This window comes from Cucumis sativus, chromosome 3 (assembly GCF_000004075.3).
Source record: "Cucumis sativus cultivar 9930 chromosome 3, Cucumber_9930_V3, whole genome shotgun sequence".
NCBI classification, from domain to species: domain Eukaryota; kingdom Viridiplantae; phylum Streptophyta; class Magnoliopsida; order Cucurbitales; family Cucurbitaceae; genus Cucumis; species Cucumis sativus.
Window position 1 is genome coordinate 12,308,672 of NC_026657.2, and position 24,411 is coordinate 12,333,082.

Genomic DNA, 24,411 nt, shown 5'->3' on the forward strand with positions numbered 1-24,411 from the left:
TCTTACTTCTATTGGGTTTATAAATCATATTACCTTTATCAATCAAAACATTCCATACTTTAAACATTGGAAGATATGGGTAAGATCTCTCTTGGCCTTTAATTTTGACAAATAGTATCAACAATTCAAATTTTCTCTTTAAATAAGTGATTAATTTTAATAAATAAAAGGTAAATTTTATTTCATTCAATCTTAAAGATGAAAAGAAAAGATAAACTTTTATTTGATTCAAAATATGTTTTTAATTTAATGGTAATTGATATACAAACGAGGTAGATACTAAAATGTTGCTATATGTACTCTAGTTTTTTTTAGAAGACTAAGGAGTGATGGAATGGATTGAGATAGGGCCAGAGTGAAGAAGTTAAAACAAGGGATTTGAATAGGGTTTGGTAAACTAAAACAAGTAATAAATTAAGTACTAACAAGTGAGAATTCAATTGTATGCCAACCTTTCAACACCCAAAGCTTCAAACCAGATTTAAAAGTGGCATTCTTAAACCTAAAATATTCTTGGATTTTATGCCTCTTTCTTTCAAAAGAAGATTTCTTACAAGAGTACTTAATGAAAAGATTTGAAAAATGGGTATACACCGTATACATATTTAATATAACTTTTATGACTAGGAAGATAACTCTTTTCTTTTCACAAAATTAACCTTGTTTAATAACAATTTAGTTTTTGAGTTTCTGATTTTAAAAATTAAGTTTACATACCTCATTTTTATCTTTAAATTTCTTCCTTTGTTATTTGTTCTATTACCAATAATTTGAAAAAATCAAACTAAAATTTGAAAACTAAAAGAAATAGCTTTAGAAAACTTTTTGTTTTCTTTTCTGATAACACAAACGAAAAATAAAATGGATAGTCAGTGAATTTCTATATATATCACATTGGTTGTATCTACATGAGCTCAATACACAACGGCAAAATCAGTATTAAATCAAGTTGTGTACTTTTCTTCTCCATAAGAAATGGAATCTGCTCCCGAGGTGATCAGCCATCGTAACACTGTCCTCTCTTCCACTCAATTGTTCAGTCACCTTCACTTGATTTTCCTTCAGCTTCAAAATTTATTCTTTCTAATTCTCATACTTTTCTTGGAAACTTATATTTTCTTAAAAGGATGGACTCCCATTCTCCATATTTTCCTCCTACTTTCTAGTTATGCCATCTTCATCTTCATCATCAAACCTTCACCATCAGTCTATTTAGTTGACTTCTCGTGCCTCAAACCGCCTACCTCCTGCACAGTTCTTTTCTCAACTTTCCTTCAAAATGCAATGTTGCTTGATACCTTCAATAGCGATAGCCTCTGTTTCATGGAGAAAACTCTCAGATCTTCTGGACTAAGTGAACAAACATGTCTTCCTCCAGCCTTACACTTCATTCCACACAAAACTCATCAACAGGAATCCATCAATGAAGTTCATATGGTTCTATTTCCTGTCATGGATGACCTTTTAACCAAAACCCATCTCTCTTCTTCTGACATTGATATTCTTATTGTCAATTGCAGTGGCTTTTGCCCTTCTCCTTCTCTGTCATCCATCGTTATCAACAAATATTCTATGAGAAGTGATATTAAGAGCTATAATCTCTCTGGGATGGGGTGCAGTGCAAGTGCAGTAGCTATTCAATTAGCTGAAAATCTTCTTCAAGTTCATCAAAACTCATATGCAGTTGTGCTCAGTACAGAAATTTTGTCGACCGGTTGGTATGCAGGTAATGAACGCTCTAAATTGTTCATTAATTGCCTATTCCGAATGGGCAGTGCAGCTATTCTGCTCTCTAACAAAACACGAGCGAAAGAATCTTCAAAATATAAACTAATTAAAACGCTTAGAACACAGAGAGCTTTCGATGACAAAAGTCACCTTTCGTCCATACGCGAAGAGGACAAGGACGGAAATCTTGGCGTCACTCTGACAAAGGGTGTAGTTCAGATCGCCGGAGAAACTCTCCGATCAAACATAACGATTCTGGGTGCTTCAATTTTACCGTTGTCCGAGAAACTACGACATGGGACTTCGAGGCTAAGAAAGCGATTCTTGGACAAATCACAAGAAATTTACATTCCGAATTTTAAGACGGCGATTCAGCATTTTTGCTTGCCGGTGTCGGGGGGTGCAGTGATAAGGGAGATCGGGAAAGTGCTGAAGCTTAATGATAAGGATGTGGAAGCAGCATTGGCGACTCTACATAGATTCGGGAACCAATCGTCTTCTTCGTTGTGGTATGAACTTGCTTATTTGGAAGCTAAAGAAAGAGTTGAAAAGGGAGATAAAGTTTGGCAAATTGGGCTGGGCACTGGGCCCAAATGTGTTAGTTTGATTTTGGAGTGTATTCGGCCCATTTATGGAGAATATAATAATGATCCATGGGCCCAGGTAATCGATCAGTATCCTATTTTAGGCCCATCAACTTAACTCTACAAATCTCTCGACTGTCACACTTTAACATGAAGTATCGTATTGAGATATGTATTAGACAAATATGGGCTTTTGAAAATTTTTAGCAGTAGGCTAATGTGACCATAAATAAATTGAGATATATGGCATAGAAAAAATTTGATATTGTCGTGTGATGGGGAATTTTTCCAGCTGTTGAGTAACCAAAAATGAAAATGAGTATATGATTTAGACTCATGTGGCTAAACTCATCGAATCAAGGAAATCATCTTTAATGTTTTTGAGTCAATAGGTTATACAGAACATCAAGTTAAACTCTGATGTGAATGATTATGATCGATCCCTTCTTTCTTTTTATTTATTTATTAGAAAACATTCAATACAGATAATAATGGTTAATGGTTTTCACTAAAAAAAGTCATAGAAAAAACGTCAATAATATTTCTATTTGTCACAAATATCTTTAGAGACAGAGAAAAAATAATTGCCCCATGTGGAATGTTAGTGAATCCTTGGTTGCTAAAGACTTATTGTTCAAACTTTAACCATTGTTACACTTTTCGACACAATTATACATTTATCGCTTTCCAGTCACAAATGTAAAAACGCAAGAGTTTGTGATGCATAAATGAAAGTAGTGGCAATTCCGTAAATTTTATATAGGAGTACCGGACATTATATACTAAACACACTAAAAAGTTAATAATTTTAGTTAGATAACAAATAGGGTTGGAAAATAAGTTAGAGTTTATCTTATATGCGTTTTTTTCTTTTTCTTTTTTAAAAAAATCATCTTTCTTTTAGTAAATCAAATTATATTCTTTTTAGAAAACCATTGAAATTTAGGAAGAAAAATAAAATTATCTCCATTTTAGAAAATCAGTCAAATATAGGAAAAAAATTGATATTCGAAAAAAGATATGTGAGAAAATAAAATTATAAGAAATTTGATATTTGAAGAAAAAAAGTATTGACACATAGAATAAAAACTATTTCGTAAAAATAATTATAGCTCATAACCAAAGGTTGTGTAGGGGCTTCATACTATAGCAGTAGAAACATAATTAGGCAAAATGAAGCTTAATTTAATATATATTATAATCTAATATTTCAAAATTAATATTAAAATACAAAATTTCATAATGTGAGAGGCACGTAGCCGTGTCAAGGACGGAATTATAAAGTGTCATTGTAACTCTAACATATTGAATTTGAATGTCTTCCAACTACTTTTAAGAATTAGTTATTATTTCAAATAACAATCATTTTCTTCTCCAAATTATTTTTTTTATTTTCCTAAATTATTTTTATTTCAAATATCAATAAGTTTGTTTCATATTTTCTAAAAAAATATAATTTGATTTTCTAAGAAGGAAGATAATTTAATTTTCTAAACGGAAGATAATTTGATTTACCAGAAGAATAATTTGATTTTCTAAAAGAAAGATAATTTTTTAAAAGAGAAAAAAAACTATATAAGATAAATCCCTAATTTATTTCATAACACTCACCTATTATCTAATAAACAAATATTATTTTTTATTCTTTTTATACCAGATAATTTTTTCCGTTCATCGTTAGAATACAAGTATCGTATCAATTTACCGGTAGAGTGATCATAATTTTCGATCTATATGATAAATGGTAATACTAATTTTGTAGAATAAACATATGAATATGGAATAATATTTTAAAAGGAAACAACAATAGAAACCATAGAGTTATCTTGTTTGACAAATATGTATTAAATTAATTAATATTTTTTTTAGTGTTTGTTATATAGTGGCCCAGTTTAAAATTTTCTGGATCTGCTGTTTGCTTTTGTCCTTAATAAATCCCTTCCGTAGTAAAAGTCATTATAATAATGCTGTAGGTTACGCTAAAAGTTAAAACTCTGCATAATGCACAGTAATTTTGCAACATTTTTGTTTTTCTTTTTGTCACATGAATAATGTGGCCATTTTTTATTTCGTCCCAGTATTTTCCTATTTTTTCTTTTAGAAAAACATGATTCGTTTAGTACTTTTCTTTTCTTCCATCTTGAATAAAACAAATAAAATTATACAGTAAATCATCATACATGATGACATGCTAATATTTGTTCTTGATTTAATCAATCCAAACTTCAAAGTTTACAAAATAAGGAACCCACACATTGTATATATGTTCACAAAAATCTTAACTTACCAATACAAATACATGTATTAGGACTTTATATAAAGTTTCCAAACACACGATATATCTTTCAAACTAGAATGTGTACACAAAATATTTTTATCCATCCTAAAAAAGCATGTGATTGATTCATTATTTGTTGGGTAGACATGTGGTTGATTTATTGTTGTGTCTACCCACCAATAATGAATATATTCTTAAAAAGGTTAGATTGGAAGTTGAAGATTGTTGATGTCAAATTTTGATCAAAGGAAACACACACTTAATCTCTACGAAACAACCGCAGTAAATTTATACTTAGTAAAAGAAAAAGCGGCCAAACAAAGAAAAATGTTTTTGATAACCAATTCAATAAGTGAATTATTTTATTGAAGTCAAATCAAAACTTTATATTTACCTCTTCATGTGCTCAAATTTTACCTTGTATATAACTAAACTACATAAGTTACGTTAACAATTCTTTTTATAAATAATTTATGCATTTGAATATAACAATTTTTATTATTGATAAAATATAAAATTTTATTATATTTTGTAAAAATTGAAAGGAGTTTGAGAATTTTCACAAATTTTCTTTCCAGTTAAAATGATATGAAGTTAGTTAAAATGGATTTATTTAAAAACAATAGAGACATGGATTGCTCTTTCCTTATTTTGAACATAAAAATAAAAAATATAGAGAAGACTTTTAGTAGGGATCAGAGCTTAAGGCCTCATTGAATACTGCCCATTCTACCATGTTCTAGAGAGACACTTGCAATTACTTCACCTCATATTATTGTTCTTCTTCTTCTTACTTTTTATTTTTTTTATTTGGATAAAAGTATTTTTAAAAATTTTTATTAGTATTTTATGGAGGAAACTTCATTTTCCAATTGGTGTATGTGACTATGTGATGTCAGAAATTAATTGAAAATTTCTTATTTGGTGGGAAAAGTTAAGTTCTCTCACTTTCCCAGCTATCCGTAGAACAACCAACCAACCCACAATTTTAAAAATATATTATTATTCTGCACAACTCTTAATGCCTAAGGTTCAAATAATTTCAGCAAATTTGAATTAAAATTATGTGCGTTATTGTAACTTCTAGGTATGATGCATTGCATTTTTCTTTTTTTAGGAGTACATTTATGTAATTTATACGTTAACTTGGTTTTTAAATTGAATTCATAATGTTCAAAATAATAATTTCATATGAGACTTTTTTTTTTATTAATTTAGTATTGTTTTTATATCAGTTTACTATATGTATCAGATTAGGATTTTTTTAAAAAAAAATAGATGAACATATATGTTTTAGATTTCTGTTATTAAAAAAATATTTATGAAGCTAAATATAACTAACAATCCATGTTTAAAGATGCTGAACTTTTAACTAATTTCAATCAATGAAACAAATTCATAGGTATAAAAAGGATGAACTACATCTTTTATATCTTAGGTTTAACGGTTATGATCGTGAGGTTCTATGGATAATTTATAATCGATAAAAAGGTCAAATCTTTTTCATTAAACTTATATATATGCTCGAATTGAAAGATGAATAATTACATTGTGGCATGTAAATAAAATTTACATTGATATATCTTCTTATTGATCAATCACAATTTTCATTCGTAAAAAAAGTTAATAAATTCATTCTCAATAAATCTATACGGTACAATATTCAAAATTTCTTAAATAATTAAAAAAAAGTTATATTACCTGGATAGGTTGGATAGTATTTAATTCTTGTGGGTTAAAATAACTTTTAAACTTTTGCATTAACCATGCAACTAATTCATATATATATATATATATATATATATATATATATCACATAAATTTGATAGTTTGTCCTATATATATCACAAAGGTCTTCTATAGATGTAGCTCACATATAAGTTTAATTAGTTGTCATTTAAAATAGATTTCATTTCATTTCGATAAAAAATAAAGAAAGTTGGATTTGAATCTTCGACTGAATGCAACAAGATGTTACCATAACCTAAACTAAAATAATAATGTTGAATTATAAGGAGTTGGAGTGAATTACTCAAATATTAGAGGTTGATCAATGGATATGTTTACATATCAGTAGGTAAAATACAATTAATTGTTTGATAGAACTTGACTACAAAATCACGTTAGCGTGGACTACTCTTTGTTACAAAATTATTTAGATGAAGGGAAGGCGTTGACTCAGGGGTAGGTAGTTGGGTGGAGTGATCTCAGAGAGTAGATGGATGTATAGAGATCACAGCATTAACTGTAAATAAAGAGATAAGATAATGGGTGGCTCAACTGGGAGAGTTGAGCCTCTCCCTTCATTATTTCAATTTATTCTTCTTTATTAAAAATAAAAAATTGTTTGAAAGTTGTATAGGATTCATTAAATGATATGCCACGTACTGATAATTGTGTATTATTGTAGTAATAAAAAGACATTTGATATTATACAATAATTTTGTAACAACTAATGGAAGTATTAGATTTATGAGTTATACGAGTCCTTAAAACAAGCTTTAGGGAAATGGTGCAAAAATGAGAAATATATATGTACATTCAACTTTTAGAGGATGATTTATTTAAATATTGTATTTTTGAAAACTTATTAAAGATCTGTTGGAGAGAAAATGAAAAGGATGGAGTGTTCAACATGTTGAAACCTTTTAAAAATAGAGAGAAAAAACAAAAAACAAAAACAATGGGACACTCAGTCCATTGAAATTATTAGAAAAAACAGTAAAACTTTAAATAGTTTTGAAACTGTAATATTTCATTATTAACTTTTGAAAGCAATAATATTAATATATATTTTTCTATTTGGATCTCATCCCACATGAAGGGAATAGTTTGCGTATAGAATAAATTGTTTTTCACCTACCTCTAAATAAGAATTAGAGTAAAAACTTTAGTACTAATTGTTTTATATATAAGAAAAAGTAGTAAGATGTATTTCAACCTTTCTAGCATCACTTATGTTAGTCCATTCCACTGAATTATCTTATCATAAAATATTATAGAACAAATTTAATATTTTTTTAATATTTTAATACTTTTTATACGAACAATGAAAATGGATACATAAAATATAGTTATTTAAGTATTGTGATCTCCCCAACTACCGGAATTTTTAGAACCAATGTGATCTCCCATAAGTTGATGAATGACATTTTTTATTCACTTTTTCCTTCCATGAATCATGAATTACTAGGTTGACTTTGAATCCACATTACTTTTTCCTTTTTTTCAATATCATCCTTACTCTCATTACTAAAGACCATAGGATTATATATATGCAATTTTTATTTCGGATATTTTTAAATGTGATAAAATAAACTAATATTATTGACATATTTTTAATATTTGCGGTCCGAAAAGAAAATCAATTATTTTTTCAAAATTTTATATTTGTCCTTACTACTTTATAACCATTTTTCAGTTTTTTTTTGTTTGCATCATTCTCTATTCTCTTCTTTGTGATCTTTCACAGTATTTTTTCTTTTTTTGTATTTCTTCTTTTCATCTGTCTTTTTTTCTTTTTTTACAATTTTTTTTATTTTTTTAAAATCATTATTTGGTTCAAGATCGTTGTTTAGATTGTGGGACAAATATAAAATAATAAAGTTAGAATATTGAATAATCAAATCTAAACCATACAAATTTAAACAAAAATAATAATAATAGCCAAATTTAAACGATTATTTATCAAATATAAACTATCATTGTTTTTTCAAATATATTATGCATGTCGAATGTCAAAATCAAGCCATTTTTTAAAGTTTTTAGGCATGTAGATTTTTTTTCATTTTTGAAATTGTTTTATACGAAATAAATATTTTACCTTTCTATTTTGGAAAAGGTCTATTTTCAACAAATATCTATCCATGTTTATATAAAATTTAAAATTTAAATCCCATAAACTCAATTTGCTTTTTTAACATTGAATATATATTAATTTTTTATTCAAAAGAATCTCAATGTAAAATTAGTTTAATATTTTTGTTACCTTATCATATGTTTGTTAAATAATTTAAAATATTCTCTTCATCAATTCTTCCCTTTGTAGTTAACAAATAGTTTAATAAAGATTTAATGATTTGCATACTTACGAATTAATTGATAGAAATTGTCAGTAACAAAAAGTGAGTATTTAAAGAAAAATTGAAATTAAAAGTGAAATTATGAAAGCTAGTATCTAACTTGACACAAAACCCTAACCTAAAAACCAATTTATAGCTTAAAATTATGGGGTTTCTATACAAGTAGCCTAAAAGACACAATGGCCTTTCATTTTACACCAAAGATAGGCCCAGTGAGTCACTGACCATAACACCCTCCTTAATTTCTTGTCGTTTTTTTATTTTATTTTAAAAAGTAAAAAAAAAAATTGTAACAACATAAATATGAAAAAATAAAAAATAATTCATTGCATTCATTTCAAATTTGACTCTACATATTTATTATATTTATTGTTTTATTTTATGTTGATTTTTATTTTATTTTCCATATCAATTTTATTTATTATCATTTGTTATCAGTTTGTTATATTGATTCTTTATATGATTTTTCTTTTCATTCCTATGTTTTGATGTTGCTAGAGGTTTTTTTTAATTTATATTTTTAGCTTTTTTATTTTTTATTCTACAAAGTCTATAATTTTTCGAAAATATACTGTAACTTTTTTTTACAAACATATTAAAAAATGAAAATACTCAAGGATGGTTTGAGAATTTAAATAATTGAAAATTTAAAACAATTGTGGAATAATATAGTTAGATTATGCCATTCCTCTAAACTTTTCTAAAATTATAATATTTCGACATTGTGACCAAATCCATAACGGTTAGATACAACCTTTTGAAACTTAAAAATCAAATAAAACTGACACCAACTCCTACGTGGTGCTAGTTTAAACTTAATCCATATTTAGTTCACTTGACTCTTCTTCACTTAGCTCGTCACATAAATATTGATTATGTTCATTGTCGGCATCCCTTCTTGCATTGCCTTTTCTTTACAAGGAGTTGTTTGATTCCTTCTGCTTCTTCACGATATCTCAAAATGCCTACTCAAGCTTAGTTCTACTAACTTCAAATTTTAATTACAAGAAACCCCTCCTTCATTAGTACGCGAGTTTCACAGCTCTTTCTCCCTTTAGGGATTTCAATCAAAATTTCACCTCCTCCTTTCCTTTATTTAAACTTGGCCCGCTCGTGTTGATTGTTGCACTCAGTGGAAGACCCCTCCTTGTTAATGTCTTGTTTTGCTTTTTCTTGGCATTCCTTTGACACTTCAAAATCAAATGAAATCTAGATTAAAAAAACATAAAACAATCAAATAGTATTACTTTTCTGTCAAATATTGGCTACCTCAGTCAACATTTAAGTGTATTAGTAACTGATATCAAAATTTTGAATTCCCAACCCTCGACAGTGTGTGTGTATATATATATATTATCTTCGCCTTTTTCTTTGAACAACACTACTCTCTCATCGAGTATTTAACCCATCTCTTCGCTTGAGTAACTCATTCAATTATTTCTCTCTTCATTCTCTACCTGGCATTATATTTCAACTATCGGTGTTGCCTTCTTCTCTAAAACCTGAAGTCCATACCTACATCAGATTCCAATTTCTCCATTCCAACACAAATCTCTCCTCCATAACCAATGGAATCTGCTCCAAAGCTCAAGCAAAACCATGGCTGCACTTTCCTCCATTCCACTCAATTGTTGATAAGCGTTCTCTCGTCTTTCTTCCAACTTCAAAACTTCTTCATTCTCATTCTCCTCGTTTCCATGGAAACTTACATTTTCTTAAATGGATGGAATCCCATTTCCTATTTCTTCCTCCTATTGTCTTCTTATACTTTCTGCAAATACATCATTAAGCTTCCCATTCTGAATGCTCCTCGTCCTGTCTATTTAGTTGACTTCTCATGCCTCAAACCACCAAGCTTCTGCAGGGTTCCCTTCTCTCTTTTCCTTGAAAATGCAACGTTGATGAATACTTTCGACAACAACAGCCTCAGTTTCATGGCCAAAACTCTCAAATCTTCAGGACAGAGTGAAGAAACATGCCTCCCTCCAGCCCTGCATTTCATACCACCCAAAACCCATCAACAAGAATCCATTCATGAAGTTCATATGGTACTATTTCCTGTCATGGATGATCTTTTAACCAAAACCCATCTCTCTCCTTGCGACATTGATATTCTTATTGTTAATTGCAGTGGCTTTTGCCCTTCTCCTTCCCTGTCATCCATAGTCATCAACAAATATTCCATGAGAAGTGATATTAAAAGCTATAACCTCTCTGGAATGGGGTGCAGTGCAAGTGCTGTTGCCATTCATTTAGCTGAAAATCTTCTTCAAGTACACGAAAACTCAAATGTTGTTGTTCTTAGTACAGAAATTCTATCAAACGGTTGGTATGCAGGAAAGGAACACTCCAGACTAATCCTCAATTGCTACTTCCGTATGGGCGGTGCGGCTATTTTACTCACCAACAGAAAAGAGGCGAAACTTTTTTCAAAATATAAACTATTTAAAACCCTTAGAACACAGACATCCTACGATGATAGAAGTTACCTTTCAGCCATACGCGAAGAGGACAAGGAAGGAAAACTCGGAGTCTCTGTAACAAGAGATACGCTTCAGGTTTTCCCCGAAACACTCCGTATCAACATAACCCTTCTGGGTTCTTCAATATTGCCGCTGTCTGAGAAACTCCGGTACGTCGTTTCGAGGCTACGGAAGCGATTCGTGGATAAATCGCAAGAAATTTACATACCGAATTTCAAGAGGGTGATTCAACATTTTTGCTTGCCGGTGTCGGGGGGTGCGGTGATAAGGGCGATAGGAAATGTGCTGAAGCTGAACGATAAGGAAGTGGAAGCGGCATTAATGACTCTGCATAGATTTGGGAATCAGTCGTCATCGGCGCTATGGTATGAACTTGCGTACTTGGAAGCAAAAGAAAGAGTTGAAAAAGGTGATAAAGTTTGGCAAATTGGGATGGGTACTGGGCCCAAATGTGTTAGTTTGATTTGGGAGTGTATTCGGCCCATTTTAGGAGAGTCCAGTAATGATCCATGGGCCGATGTGATCGATCGGTATCCCATCTTAGGCCCATCAACTTAGATCTTAATGGCATTACTAATCTACTTTTATCTTCTTCTTTTTCTAATTAAGCAAAATAGCTTTACCTCAAGCATCTTAAAAGTATACTTAAAGGGTGAATTCTGCAATTAGTCCTGTGGTTCTTCTATTTCTGTCTTCAAAATCCAAAAAAACGTTTATATGTCTAATTATCATCCAAATATATCTATTAGTAGAAATAACCTTACTCATATAATCGTCCTATATTACTTACATTTTAATGTCATTGAGATGGAAATAGAATTGAATTGCTCTAATTAGGTATTAGAAAATCACATTAGTCATGTCCAACATTTTCACCATAACAACTTTAGTTGATTTTGTTATAAAGATGACAATTATCATTGTGAGTTTAATGATGATAGAATGATTATATTCAAGGAGTTTATGAGTTATCTAGAGTGAAAATAAGTAACTAATATTTTGAAAAATATTTAACTAAAATTAAGTATAGTGAAAGTGACATTGTGTGTTATCATTGTTAATAGTTGAATTAATGGTAGAGTAATTGACTATGAAGGAGTGGAGTGGGCTAAAATAGCTCACTCCATGGTTGCCTCAAGGATTATCATAATCCTAGAATTATGACTCTTTTATTTTTTTCCTTATTTCTCCTATTCCTCACTCCCTTCTTTCACTATTCCTCACTCCCCTTCACTATTCTGCCCCCCTCATCTTTCTTATATGTTATAATTCCTTACTCTTCCATTTCATTATTTCTCATTTTCAGAAACATAAATTATAATAACTCGAACTATAATAGTATGCATTCCAAACACAAACTATAATAGCTCCATAAACTATTATAACTCATAAAATATAATAATCACAAATTATAATAACTTACTTCACACTCAAATATCCTCTTTATTTTTATCTATGAGGTTTGTCATTTGTATAAAATTAACTGTGATTAAAGACCATCTAACATGTAGGAGATAATGAGTTTAGGTCCCTCATGCAATATGTCTCTTTCCTTTTTCCCTTTCCCCATCTTTTCATTGTAATCGCCTCCGCTGTTGTCATTGATTTATTTTCTTCCTTTCATTCAAGTCTAAAAAAAATGTGAACAACAAGGAATGTGATGATCTTAAACTAGTCAATTAATCACAAGAATTCTCATGCAAAGAAACACAGTAAGTGAATATATTTTTTAAATTTTAGAGTAAAAATGTTAATAAAAAATCTATAATAAAATGGTATTAAATAATAAATTTAAGATTAATTGAAAATTAAAAAGTTAAAACTATTGAACATGAACTAAAACCAAAGTTGTATTTTAATAAAAGAATAAAAAGAATAGTGTTTGAGTTGAAAAAGAAAAATAAGTGTTTGAGTGAGAAGATTGAAGAGCACATTAAAAGGCTTCAACCCATCATGTTGGGAAGGAGAGAGTACACATTCTTAATAACCCTGCCTTCCAATTCGCCAATTTGAATTCTCACCGACTTATTCATCATTTCTCATTTAATGCCAAAAATAAATTTGGTACTTCCCAACTATATTTTCAACACTTATATATACACGCACCTTTTTTCATAGCTTTGTGTTATTGTTATTCACAGCGTAGGAAGAAATCTTTTCATTCTCATTTTGAGTTTTTAGTATAATTTTGGACATACTGATATGTATCTTGACAAAACAAAAAGGCATTGGTTCAAATCCAATTTTAATTTTAAAAAACTAATCAATATTTGGTATCCTTTAATATTTTAATTAGTATGGTGTGTGTATATATGTGTGTTGTTTAGAAGAGGAAAAGTCAATTATTAAGGAGCTTGTAGGATTTTTATTTGAAAAAGTGTTAAAATTTTGAAAGGTAATTAGAATAGGTAGAAATTTTAGGAAAAATAATTAAGTGTACAATAATATTTTAAATAAATTACAAATATAGGTTTTTCAACCTGTTTTACATGAGTAATACACATGTATCAATGATAGATTTTAACAAATTTTGTTATATTTACAATTTGTTTAAAACGTAAGATATTTTTAATCTAATTTCTATGTATGAAACTATCCTAAATTTGTCCAATTAATTTAAATTTAGCAAAAGTAAGCTGTTCAAACGAACGTGAAAATGAAAACAAGAATTTGGAAAAGGAAGAAAAAAATAAAAATTGAAAATCAAACCGAACAAAAATCAATCATTTGAAATTTATAGATGTACACGATACACCAACTACAGCGGTTGGTCATTTAGTTTAGTGTAGTCTTTCCATTGATATCGGTTATCTTAAAGGAATGATTGTAAGTTCATTGGTCGATCCATATAAAAGAGAAAAAGAACTTCCGTCTTGGACTCTATCGGTTCTTTGCTCTCCATCCTTCACAAGACTAACTACTAGAAAAAGAGAGAAACTGACATATCTGATCGACTAAAATAATTTTTCGTTGGTTGGCTGCCCTACATAGTAGTCTGCGGATTCCAATGTTAGTTTTTTTTTTTTCTCTCAAAATAAATACTGGCCAACTGATGTATACCTCTAGTTGAAACTTTATACTTTTCTAACAACATTGAAATTAGGTTCATATTCAAAACATGACTCCAGAAAATTAGGATTCAATTAAAAAGAGAAACTAGGAACATTTTCAAAGTCTTTTACCAAAAAGAAAAAATCCAAAGAGCATGAAGAAGGTTGTATCATATGTTTAATTGGGTATAACATCCTTTCCAATTACATCTCTAATATTTTGAGAGAGGAATTTATTTGATAGCAAAAACAAAACCATGAAGACTGGTGATTAATAATATCATATCATTTTTAAAATATGTGAAAAATACAATGTCTTTAAGAGTGTTTGAGCAAGAAGTGATAGACTTTCAAAGAATAATATGATTGGAGGTTGAGCTTTGAACAGGTGGTGTGCTCCAATGACAAAGAGTTGACCAGAATAAAAGTTAGATGGATACGTGATTATTCAAGGGACGCTAGAGTGGTTTCTTCTTCAAGGAACACAAAACTCAAATTTTAACCTAATAGATTAAAAAAAAAAAACCTCAAAATTGATAGCTGTTTTTTGTTTTTTAACTCACTGTCAATAGTAATTACGTCCGGGTGATGCATGGCATCAAATTTAAAGTTCCCACCTGTTGACTGCCAGCGGCACATCGAGCAAAGCAAATTAGCAAACTTGGAGAGCCCGTTTCGACCTTCATTTAACATCCACTTTCATTTCTTCAACACGATTCAAATTCCCATTCCTCCATTGCCATCTCTTCCCCAATGGATTCTTCTCCCAACCATTTCCTCCTCCGTTATTCCGCTCAATTACCTCATACCCCTTTCATTATTCTCATCCCCATACTAACTTCCATTGAAGCCTATCTGTACTTCTCACATGCATGGCATCCCCTTTTCCATATCTTCCCACTGTCTTTCCTTGTCGTCCTCATCATCTTCAATCTTGCTTCTCCTAATTCAGTGTACTTAGTTGACTTCTCATGCCTCAAACCACCAAGCTTCTTCAGGGTTCCCTTCTCTACTTTCCTTGAAAATGCCACTTTGATGGATATTTTTGACAGTGAGAGTATCAGTTTCATGGCCAGAACTCTCAAGTCTTCTGGACAGAGTGAACAAACTTGTCTCCCTCCAGCCCTGCATTTCATACCACCCAAAACCCATATACAGGAATCCATTAATGAAGTCCACATCGTACTGTTTCCTGTCATGAATGACCTTTTAACCAAAACTCATCTCTCTCCTTCCGACATTGATATTCTAATTGTTAATTGCAGTGGCTTTTGCCAATCTCCTTCTCTGTCATCCATAGTCATCAACAAATATTCTATGAGAAATGACATTAAGAGCTTTAATCTCTCTGGAATGGGGTGTAGTGCAAGTGCTATTGCCATTCACTTGGCTGAAAATCTCCTTCGAGTTCACAAAAACTCAAATGCAGTCGTGCTTAGTACAGAAATTTTATCGAACGGTTGGTACGCAGGAAAAGAACGCTCCAAATTGATCCTTAATTGCCTATTCCGAATGGGCAGTGCAGCTATTCTGCTCTCTAACAAAAAACAAGCGAAAGAATCTTCAAAATATAAACTGATTAAAACGCTCAGAACACAGAGAGCTTTCGATGACAAAAGTTACCTATCAGCCTTACGCGAGGAGGACAGGTACGGAAAACTCGGCGTCGCTCTGACACGGGATTTACCCCATGTCGCCGGAGAAACTCTCCGATCAAACATAACGATTCTGGGTGCTTCAGTTTTACCGTTGTCGGAGAAACTACGGCATGCGGTTTCGAGGCTAAGAAAGCGATTCTTGGACAAATCGCAAGATATTTACATTCCGAATTTCAAAACGGTGATTCAGCATTTTTGCCTGCCGGTGTCGGGGGGTGCGGTGATAAGGGAGATCGGAAAAGTGCTGAAGCTTAACGATAAGGATGTGGAAGCGGCATTGGCGACTCTTCATAGATTCGGGAACCAATCGTCTTCTTCGTTGTGGTATGAACTTGCTTATTTGGAAGCAAAAAGAAGAGTTGAAAAAGGAGAAAGAGTGTGGCAAATTGGAATGGGCACTGGGCCCAAATGTGTTAGCTTGATTTGGGAGTGTATTCGGCCCATTTCTGGAGAGTCCAATAATGAACCATGGGCCGATGTAATTGATCGGTATCCAAATCTAGGCCCACCAACCTAGCTCTTTAAAATGTCTCTTTTATCCATATGGTTTTGCACCTAATGTCATAACCAACGAATAAAATTCCTTTTTTTCTCTCCTTGATTTCATATGAAAAATGTATATATTTGTATGTGTGAATTAGGTTTTTCTATTTTATTTTATAGTTTTTTTCTATTTATGAAATACTATTTTGATTTTTAACTCTTAATTAAGTTTATTTTAGTCCAAAATTTTTCAAAGGTTCATTTTGGTCATTTGAGTTTTGTTCCATTTTTATTTCTAGGGTTTGGAAATGCATATTTTAGTCCTAATTTTCCTTTTCAGAAAAATCAATTTGGTACTTGCTGTATTAATATTTTTCTACCTACCCAAAGCTTGTCTCTAAATTATATAGCTTAAGATCATGCTCATCTTTTAGCACGTGTACACATAATGATCAAAATTCTCATTTTAATGGGTTGAAAATAAAATAAATGTAAGAACTAAAACAATAATTATTCAAGAAAGAAAATTTTAAAATATCATGGATCAAAATAGTACAAATTCAAAATTGATGAAGGAAAGTTGGAGACATAAAAGGAAATCTAACTTAAGAGCCCATCTAACTTAAGAGCACATTAGTGACTACCGTCGGCAACGACAAAAAGATCCTTTACAATAATATTCAATACCATCCACCTTTAGCATAAATTTTCATTTTCATTTTTTTTTTTTCTTAACCACATGACCTAAAAGATCCTCGTACTAGTAGAGAGTTAATTAACTTCATTGACTCTACGTTCTTAACCAATATTAAAATATATATTGGTAAGAGAAAGAGTGAAGTATATTGTTTCACATTTAATTAAATATGAAGAAAAAAGGGTTGAGTTTGAAAAGTTATTTTTGCCCTAGCTTGTGAGGCTAAAGTTTTAGACTTTATGAAAAGAAAATGTTTGCTAGAAGTAAGTGGTACAATTGAATGAGTATGTTAATAGTTATATGGATGGTGATGCAATAGAATAATAATTGGCAATGTCAACTAAGAGAATGTATAAGTAGGGTTGTATACCTAATTTGTTCAAAATTAAAATTCTATTATTGCATGATCTTGTGCCCATCTAAAAATACAAAGTACCTTATAAACTCTTGTGTATAGAGAGGATCTAATTCCAACCAAACAATTATGTCAGATATTGAATATATATATATATATATATATGAACTTTTTCTCAATAATATTCATGAAAATATGTTTGAATTTTTTGAGTTGCTATAGATTGTAAATGTCGGTGAGTTCTACACTAATTTTAAAGACATACCAACATGACATATAATAAATGAATGGAGAGAAATTTTCTCCATTTTTTTAGGTGAAGTTGCAATAACTTTTTATTTTGTTTTTTAGTTGTAATTGTTAAAAAAATAAATATTAATCATATGTAACATATGCTAAAAGAGCTCAAATTATTATACAATATATCAACTTTCAACAAGCTTATTGAATTTGTAGGTAATGTTATCAGAATTTATTTAAGTACTTTGTTTACAATAATAATAATAATAATAATAATAATAATTTATCTAAAATAGATTATTAATATTAATTGTTTGTTTAAAACATCCTTTCAAATATAACCAAATGAAAAAATATAACTTATAAATATAATAAAATATAAAAAATATATGAAACTATAAATTTTAAGCAGTTTTATTATTTAATTTTTTTAACTTGAATGGGGATGGATCAAATGTATTTGATAAATATATTTGGTTAAAAAAGGGTCAATTTTTTTAAAAAAATAACTATTTACTAAATATTGTAAGATTTTGTATTATATTTGCAATAAATATTAATAGATTTTTATTAGTGGTATTAATATAATCTACTATGGATCGTTATTGATATAATATAAAATTTTGTTATATTTCATGAAATATTTTCACTTCGTTTTTTAAAATATTAAAAAAATAAAAAAAAATGAGAAGACAGATGTAGATTGGAGAGGCCAATAAGGATAGGGAAATTATTAATAGCCAAGTTTAAGAGAAAGAGTATCGAAAAGGTAAAAACCAATGTGTGGTTAAGTTTACAAAGTGGACAAAAATGAATAATAATAATTAGGAGGGGTTGAGTTGAATAATGAATCAAACCCTACAACATGCTTCAAATATCCATTTCATAACTGCAAAAGAATGCGTTTTCTTTTTTGCTACTTATAGTTTTAATGCACTTAAATTAAATAATGATTTTAAATTTTGTTTAAAATTCTCTGAACATAAAAGTATAGTTAAGAGAGATGCTTATACTTTTACTTTTAGTAATGAAAAATATACAGGATGTCTTCCATTATAATTGAGTTACATTTTCATTTCAAATTAAGTGAAAATGGTGAGATTATTTATATCAAACCTTTGAGTAAATTAAATACAACCTTGTAACATCTTCTAGTTTGTAATTATTAACCTCCATTTAATGATTGTAATTAATGTAAATGGATATAATGATCAAAACCTCAAATCAAATCAATATTTCTTCCATAGTACTTAAATTAACATTTTATTAAAAGTAATTAATGTAATTTTAAATAAATAACAACTAGTTTATCAATAACTTTAGAAGTTGGATTGCTTTATATATATATATTTCTAAACTTTAATTGATAATTTAACTTGGGCTATTTTCTCTTATTTAGTTCTTACCTGGTATAAAATAAGAAAATCAATATCTATTTTTCATGTTTTGAAAGGAGAAAAAGTGTATGTTTATTAATTATTAGAACAAAAAAATAGGTAACAAATAAAATTTTAAAAATTATCTTGCATCAAAAAAAAAAAAAATGTAAACAAAATTTACACAATATATCTAAGACATATTATATGAAACGTGATTTTTTTCTCTTTGATCCGTGGTTGAGATCAAATACATTTTTGAAAGTATAAACACATTAATATTAAATATATAATTTAAGGGATGCAATGTGTTGTTGATCAATTGAAAGTTTAACCATACAATGTAGAATTATTCTTTTTAATTGGATAACATAGTTGCAAAACTTCACAAATAGTCAAAATTGTGTTGTAATCAATTTGGTATTTTTTTTTATTATTATTGATTTAAAAAAGATGACCAACAAATGCGTGTAGATTGACCTTAATACATAGACTAATGTTTTAATTTTTGATTTATCGAGAGGGGTGAAGAAGTCCAAAAATTATTTTCTTCTTGGCTGTTTTTAAGATAGTAAGAAGTAAGATATTTCTTATTTTAGGTTAGACCATTCATTCACATCCATTCAACTAAAATTTATACAACAATAATAATCCACGTACGTTTAACGTCGTTGATAGGTGTTAAATAATAGAGACTAGATGTAAAAATGAGTTTAGGTACATAATAATTGTTATAACTTTTGTACCTAAACGTTGAAGATACGACGACCAATTTAACCCCTGTGTTAACAGAAAAATAGATAAGGATTAGACTAAAATATACTTGAGATATTAAAGGTGAAGCTGAAAAAGAGGGCAAATTGTGGTGGGAAATGGACATAATTCCACACATAGCTAACCAAACCCTCTATTGGTTGTGTGTTTAGTTTTAGATTTAGGGCCTTAATTGTGGTATAGGATGTCATGTCATAGTCACAAGGGGGATTAGAAGAGGATTGATAATTAATAAAATTCCATTATTTTCTGATTATGCCACTTTAGAAGTGTCTCAAAAGAAGATTTAAGTGAAATGTTACCCTTAAAAAGTGATATGATTTGACTCACCTAAGTTTCCTTTTACACGTTAAAAATTATGCCTACTGTACATTAAACATATATTAGTTTTCTTAGATATCTCAACTCTTAAAACAGGAAAGTTAATCCTAATTTTCTATCTCAACTATAAATGTTGTGCATTTCTTTTATCTATTAAGGATATGGAAAAATACTATAAAAATATAATATTCCTTTTATTTATGCTATTATTTTGAAAAAGATTCACATTACGACTAATGAATGAGAATAGTATTTATATTAGAGTTGGTACGTATAGATAAACTTCCCAAAATGTTATTCTATAGGCTTCATCCTAATATAAATATTGTTATACTTAAATATTCAATGTTTTCTCCACTTTTGGCCCTTCTTTTTGCACTCCAAATTCCCACACAATATTTATTCGATATCTTTATTTAGACTAAAATTTTAAATTTCATTCCATTTATGTAATTGTGAAGTTTTTTCTATGTACTTATATTTTAAAAGTTAATTTCTATTGAATTTGGCTTAATAATAATGTAATAAGTGAATATGCTTACAAATTTTATAGTAAAAATATTTATAGATGATAAAAAATTAGGGAAAACTCAACCAAAAACTAAAATTCTGACATTTGAAAATACATAAAATAAAATTAAACAAATCCAGAATATAGCACAGAGATGACAGTTTAACAACGTTTTACATTAAATCCTACCTTTTTTTTCAAACATTAAAATCTACCTTTTTTAAAATAAAAATAAAAAAACTTATGGTGTAGATATTATTCAGTAGACATAGAAATTGTCGGTTTTGAATGTAAAAGTTGAAATTTCTCTACTCCTAAAATTTGAAAAAGTTTCAATTATTTACTCTCTCTCTTTTTTTAAATTTTTTGTTTCTTTCAATTTTTCCATTTGAAACAATAAGAAAAGAAGTAAAAAAAGATAATAATAATAAATGAAGAATAGAAATTCATAATTATAATGGTCATGGCAATAAAAACAGGGGACCATTATACATAACCAAATTAACTTCTAACCACCAATACTGATACCCTTCTTCAATTTTGGCATTCATGAAACAACCACTCTTCTTTATTACACTCACCTCCATTCTCACAACTCCCCCATTCCCTCTTCATTTTTCACAAACACACTCCTTTCCTCTGTTCCCAAAAATGGCTGATTCTCCTCTCAAATGCCTGTGTTTCCTTCTGTTTTTAGACTCTTTCCTTCTTTCAAGTGCTCTGTTTCTCAAAACTTATGTTGTTCAAATGGATAGGTCTGCAATGCCGGACTCTTTTACCAATCATTTTGAGTGGTACTCCAATGTGCTAACCAATGTGGTTCTTGACCTTCAAAGAGAAGGTAATGGTGGAGGAGGTGAAGAGAGGATCATTTACGGTTATCACAATGTTTTCCATGGAGTTGCAGCTCGATTGAGTGAAGAAGAGGTTGAGAAGCTCGAGGAAGAAGATGGGGTTGTGGCTATTTTTCCTGAGATGAAGTACGAGCTTCATACTACTAGAAGCCCCAGATTTCTTGGGCTTGAACCAGCTGATAGCAACAGCGCCTGGTCTCAGCAAATTGCAGACCATGATGTGGTTGTTGGAGTCTTGGACACTGGGATTTGGCCGGAGAGTGACAGCTTTGACGATGCTGGAATGTCGCCAGTGCCGGCGCATTGGAAAGGGGAATGTGAAACAGGGAGAGGGTTTACGAAACAGAATTGTAATAGAAAGATCGTTGGGGCCAGAGTGTTTTACCGTGGGTATCAAGCTGCAACTGGGAAATTTAACGAACAGTTGGAGTACAAATCGCCGAGGGATCAAGATGGGCATGGAACTCACACGGCAGCTACCGTCGCTGGCTCTCCGGTGGCCGGCGCAAGTCTTCTTGGTTATGCTTATGGAACGGCCAGAGGAATGGCGCCCGGAGCTAGAATTGCAGCTTACAAGGTCTGTTGGATTGGTGGCTGCTTTAGCTCCGACATTTTGTCGGCTGTTGACAGAGCTGTGGCCGATGGAGTAAATGTTCTGTCCATCTCTTTGGGAGGTGGGGTTTCTTCGTACTATCGCGATAGTCTCTCCGTTGCAGCATTTGGGGCAATGGAGATGGGCGTGTTTGTTTCTTGCTCGGCTGGAAATGGAGGGCCGGACCCTGTCAGTCTCACGAATGTATCACCATGGATAACTACCGTCGGTGCCAGTACAATGGACAGAGATTTCCCGGCCATTGTCAAGCTCGGCGATGGCAGAACAATAACCGGCGTTTCACTTTACAGAGGAAGAATCACAATTCCAGAAAACAAACAATTCCCAATTGTCTACATGGGGAGTAACTCGAGCAGCCCTGATCCGAGCTCGCTCTGTTTAGAGGGAACTTTAGATCCCCATTTCGTCGCCGGAAAAATTGTGATATGTGATCGGGGAATTAGCCCTCGGGTCCAGAAGGGTGTGGTGGTGAAAAATGCAGGTGGGATTGGGATGATTCTGTCGAACACGGCGGCAAATGGGGAAGAACTTGTTGCCGATTGCCATTTAGTACCGGCTGTCGCCATTGGGGAAAGAGAAGGCAAAGCAATTAAACAGTACGCATTAACGAATCGAAGAGCGACGGCGACATTAGGGTTTTTAGGGACAAGATTAGGGGTAAAACCGTCGCCGGTGGTGGCGGCGTTTTCATCTAGAGGACCAAATTTCCTCACTCTTGAGATCCTAAAGCCGGATCTGGTGGCTCCTGGCGTTAATATCCTCGCCGCTTGGACCGGAAAAACAGGACCGTCGAGCTTAACGACGGACACAAGAAGGGTCAAATTCAACATTCTTTCAGGAACTTCAATGTCTTGCCCTCACGTCAGCGGCGTAGCGGCTCTAATCAAATCGAAGCATCCCGATTGGAGCCCGTCGGCGATTAAATCCGCACTGATGACCACCGCTTACGTTCACGATAACACATACAAACCTCTGAAAGACTCCTCCGCCGCATCACCGTCAAGTCCATACGACCATGGCGCCGGCCACATAAATCCTAGAAAAGCCCTAGATCCTGGTTTGGTTTACGAAATTCAGCCGCAAGATTACTTCGACTTCCTCTGTACGCAGGATTTAAGCCCAACACAGCTGAAAGTCTTCTCAAAATATTCAAACAGAACATGCCGTGGTCTTCTCCCCAACCCAGGAGACTTGAATTACCCAGCAATCTCCGCCGTTTTCCCTGAGAAAACCACCGTCACTTCGCTGACCCTTCACAGAACCGTCACGAATGTGGGCCCTGCAACCTCCAGTTACCATGCGGTGGTGAGTCCGTTCAAGGGGGCCACCGTGAAAGTTGAGCCGGAGAGTCTGAATTTCACAAGAAGGTATGAAAAGGTTTCTTATAGAATAACTTTTGTGACGAAGAAGAGACAGAGCATGCCAGAATTTGGAGGGTTGATTTGGAAGGATGGAAGTCATAAAGTGAGAAGCCCCATTGTGATTACTTGGTTGTCGTTTGTTTGAATTTCAGTTATACGTTTGGTGATCAATCCTCAAAGTTGCTCGTTTTGTTAAGAATTATTTCGTTGCTGCCACTCGGAAACATATGGGATTTCAATTTTATTACTCTCTCCATGGAACTTCATGCCTTTTGCAATTCAATTTTGCTATTATAATTCCTCATTCTCAGAAATAAATAAAAAAAACAAGGAAAATTAATGTTATTTAAACCAAAAATAACTATTTTTATGTGACAAGTATTTATCTTAATGTCAATGTTTATTCAACTTCTTTTTCTTTTACATTTATCTCTCTAAATCACATGTCTTTAAATTTTGTATATAAGTAAAGTTTGGTTTATAATGATTTAGTTATGTATTCTTTTTTTTCAATTTTGTTACAGTTAGTCTCTTCACTAAACTATGTAACAACTCAATTTTATTGTTTATTAATGTTAAGATATTGCATAAAAAAACTCCACTTTAATTAATAAAGAGTCTAACTTTGAATTTACATTACTATAGGAGCCAATATTCAAATGTTTAATTTTTTTTTTCTTATTCTAAAAATCGTGGAATGAAAAATCAAACATAGTAATTAGTATTTTATGTACCAAATTATTGGCAAAAAGAATTTAAATTTCGGTTGAGTAGTGACTAAACTATCAATTTGGTACATATATAGAATAAAAGTCCTTATACCTTCTGGTCATAATTGCAGTTATTCAATTAGTCAACAACCAAAAAGAATAGTAATTACATCAAGCAAATTTAATGTAAAAAATCTCCTCAACGTGAGGAAAAAAACCATTGATGAAAGTTAATATCTCCACTCTAAGTCTA

At 31.1% G+C, this 24,411-nt stretch overlaps 4 protein-coding genes across 4 annotated transcripts; all 4 read left to right on the forward strand.

Annotated features, from left to right (window-relative positions):
- Nucleotides 1-887: 887 nt before the first annotated feature.
- On the forward strand, nucleotides 888-2,701 carry LOC101215547 (3-ketoacyl-CoA synthase 5). Its single transcript, XM_004148104.3, has one exon. The coding sequence runs from the start codon at nucleotides 976-978 to the stop codon at nucleotides 2,428-2,430; it is 1,455 nt and encodes a 484-aa protein (XP_004148152.1). The 5' UTR covers nucleotides 888-975; the 3' UTR covers nucleotides 2,431-2,701.
- A 6,621-nt stretch (nucleotides 2,702-9,322) lies between these two features.
- LOC101215310 (3-ketoacyl-CoA synthase 6) lies at nucleotides 9,323-11,880 on the forward strand. Its single transcript, XM_004148103.3, has one exon. The coding sequence runs from the start codon at nucleotides 10,241-10,243 to the stop codon at nucleotides 11,711-11,713; it is 1,473 nt and encodes a 490-aa protein (XP_004148151.1). The 5' UTR covers nucleotides 9,323-10,240; the 3' UTR covers nucleotides 11,714-11,880.
- A 2,660-nt stretch (nucleotides 11,881-14,540) lies between these two features.
- LOC101215063 (3-ketoacyl-CoA synthase 5) lies at nucleotides 14,541-16,469 on the forward strand. The gene has a single exon (XM_004148102.3). The coding sequence runs from the start codon at nucleotides 14,959-14,961 to the stop codon at nucleotides 16,378-16,380; it is 1,422 nt and encodes a 473-aa protein (XP_004148150.2). The 5' UTR covers nucleotides 14,541-14,958; the 3' UTR covers nucleotides 16,381-16,469.
- A 4,664-nt stretch (nucleotides 16,470-21,133) lies between these two features.
- On the forward strand, nucleotides 21,134-23,752 carry LOC101214825 (subtilisin-like protease SBT1.3). The gene has a single exon (XM_004148101.3). The coding sequence runs from the start codon at nucleotides 21,170-21,172 to the stop codon at nucleotides 23,591-23,593; it is 2,424 nt and encodes an 807-aa protein (XP_004148149.2). The 5' UTR covers nucleotides 21,134-21,169; the 3' UTR covers nucleotides 23,594-23,752.
- The last annotated feature ends 659 nt before the right edge of the window (nucleotides 23,753-24,411 follow it).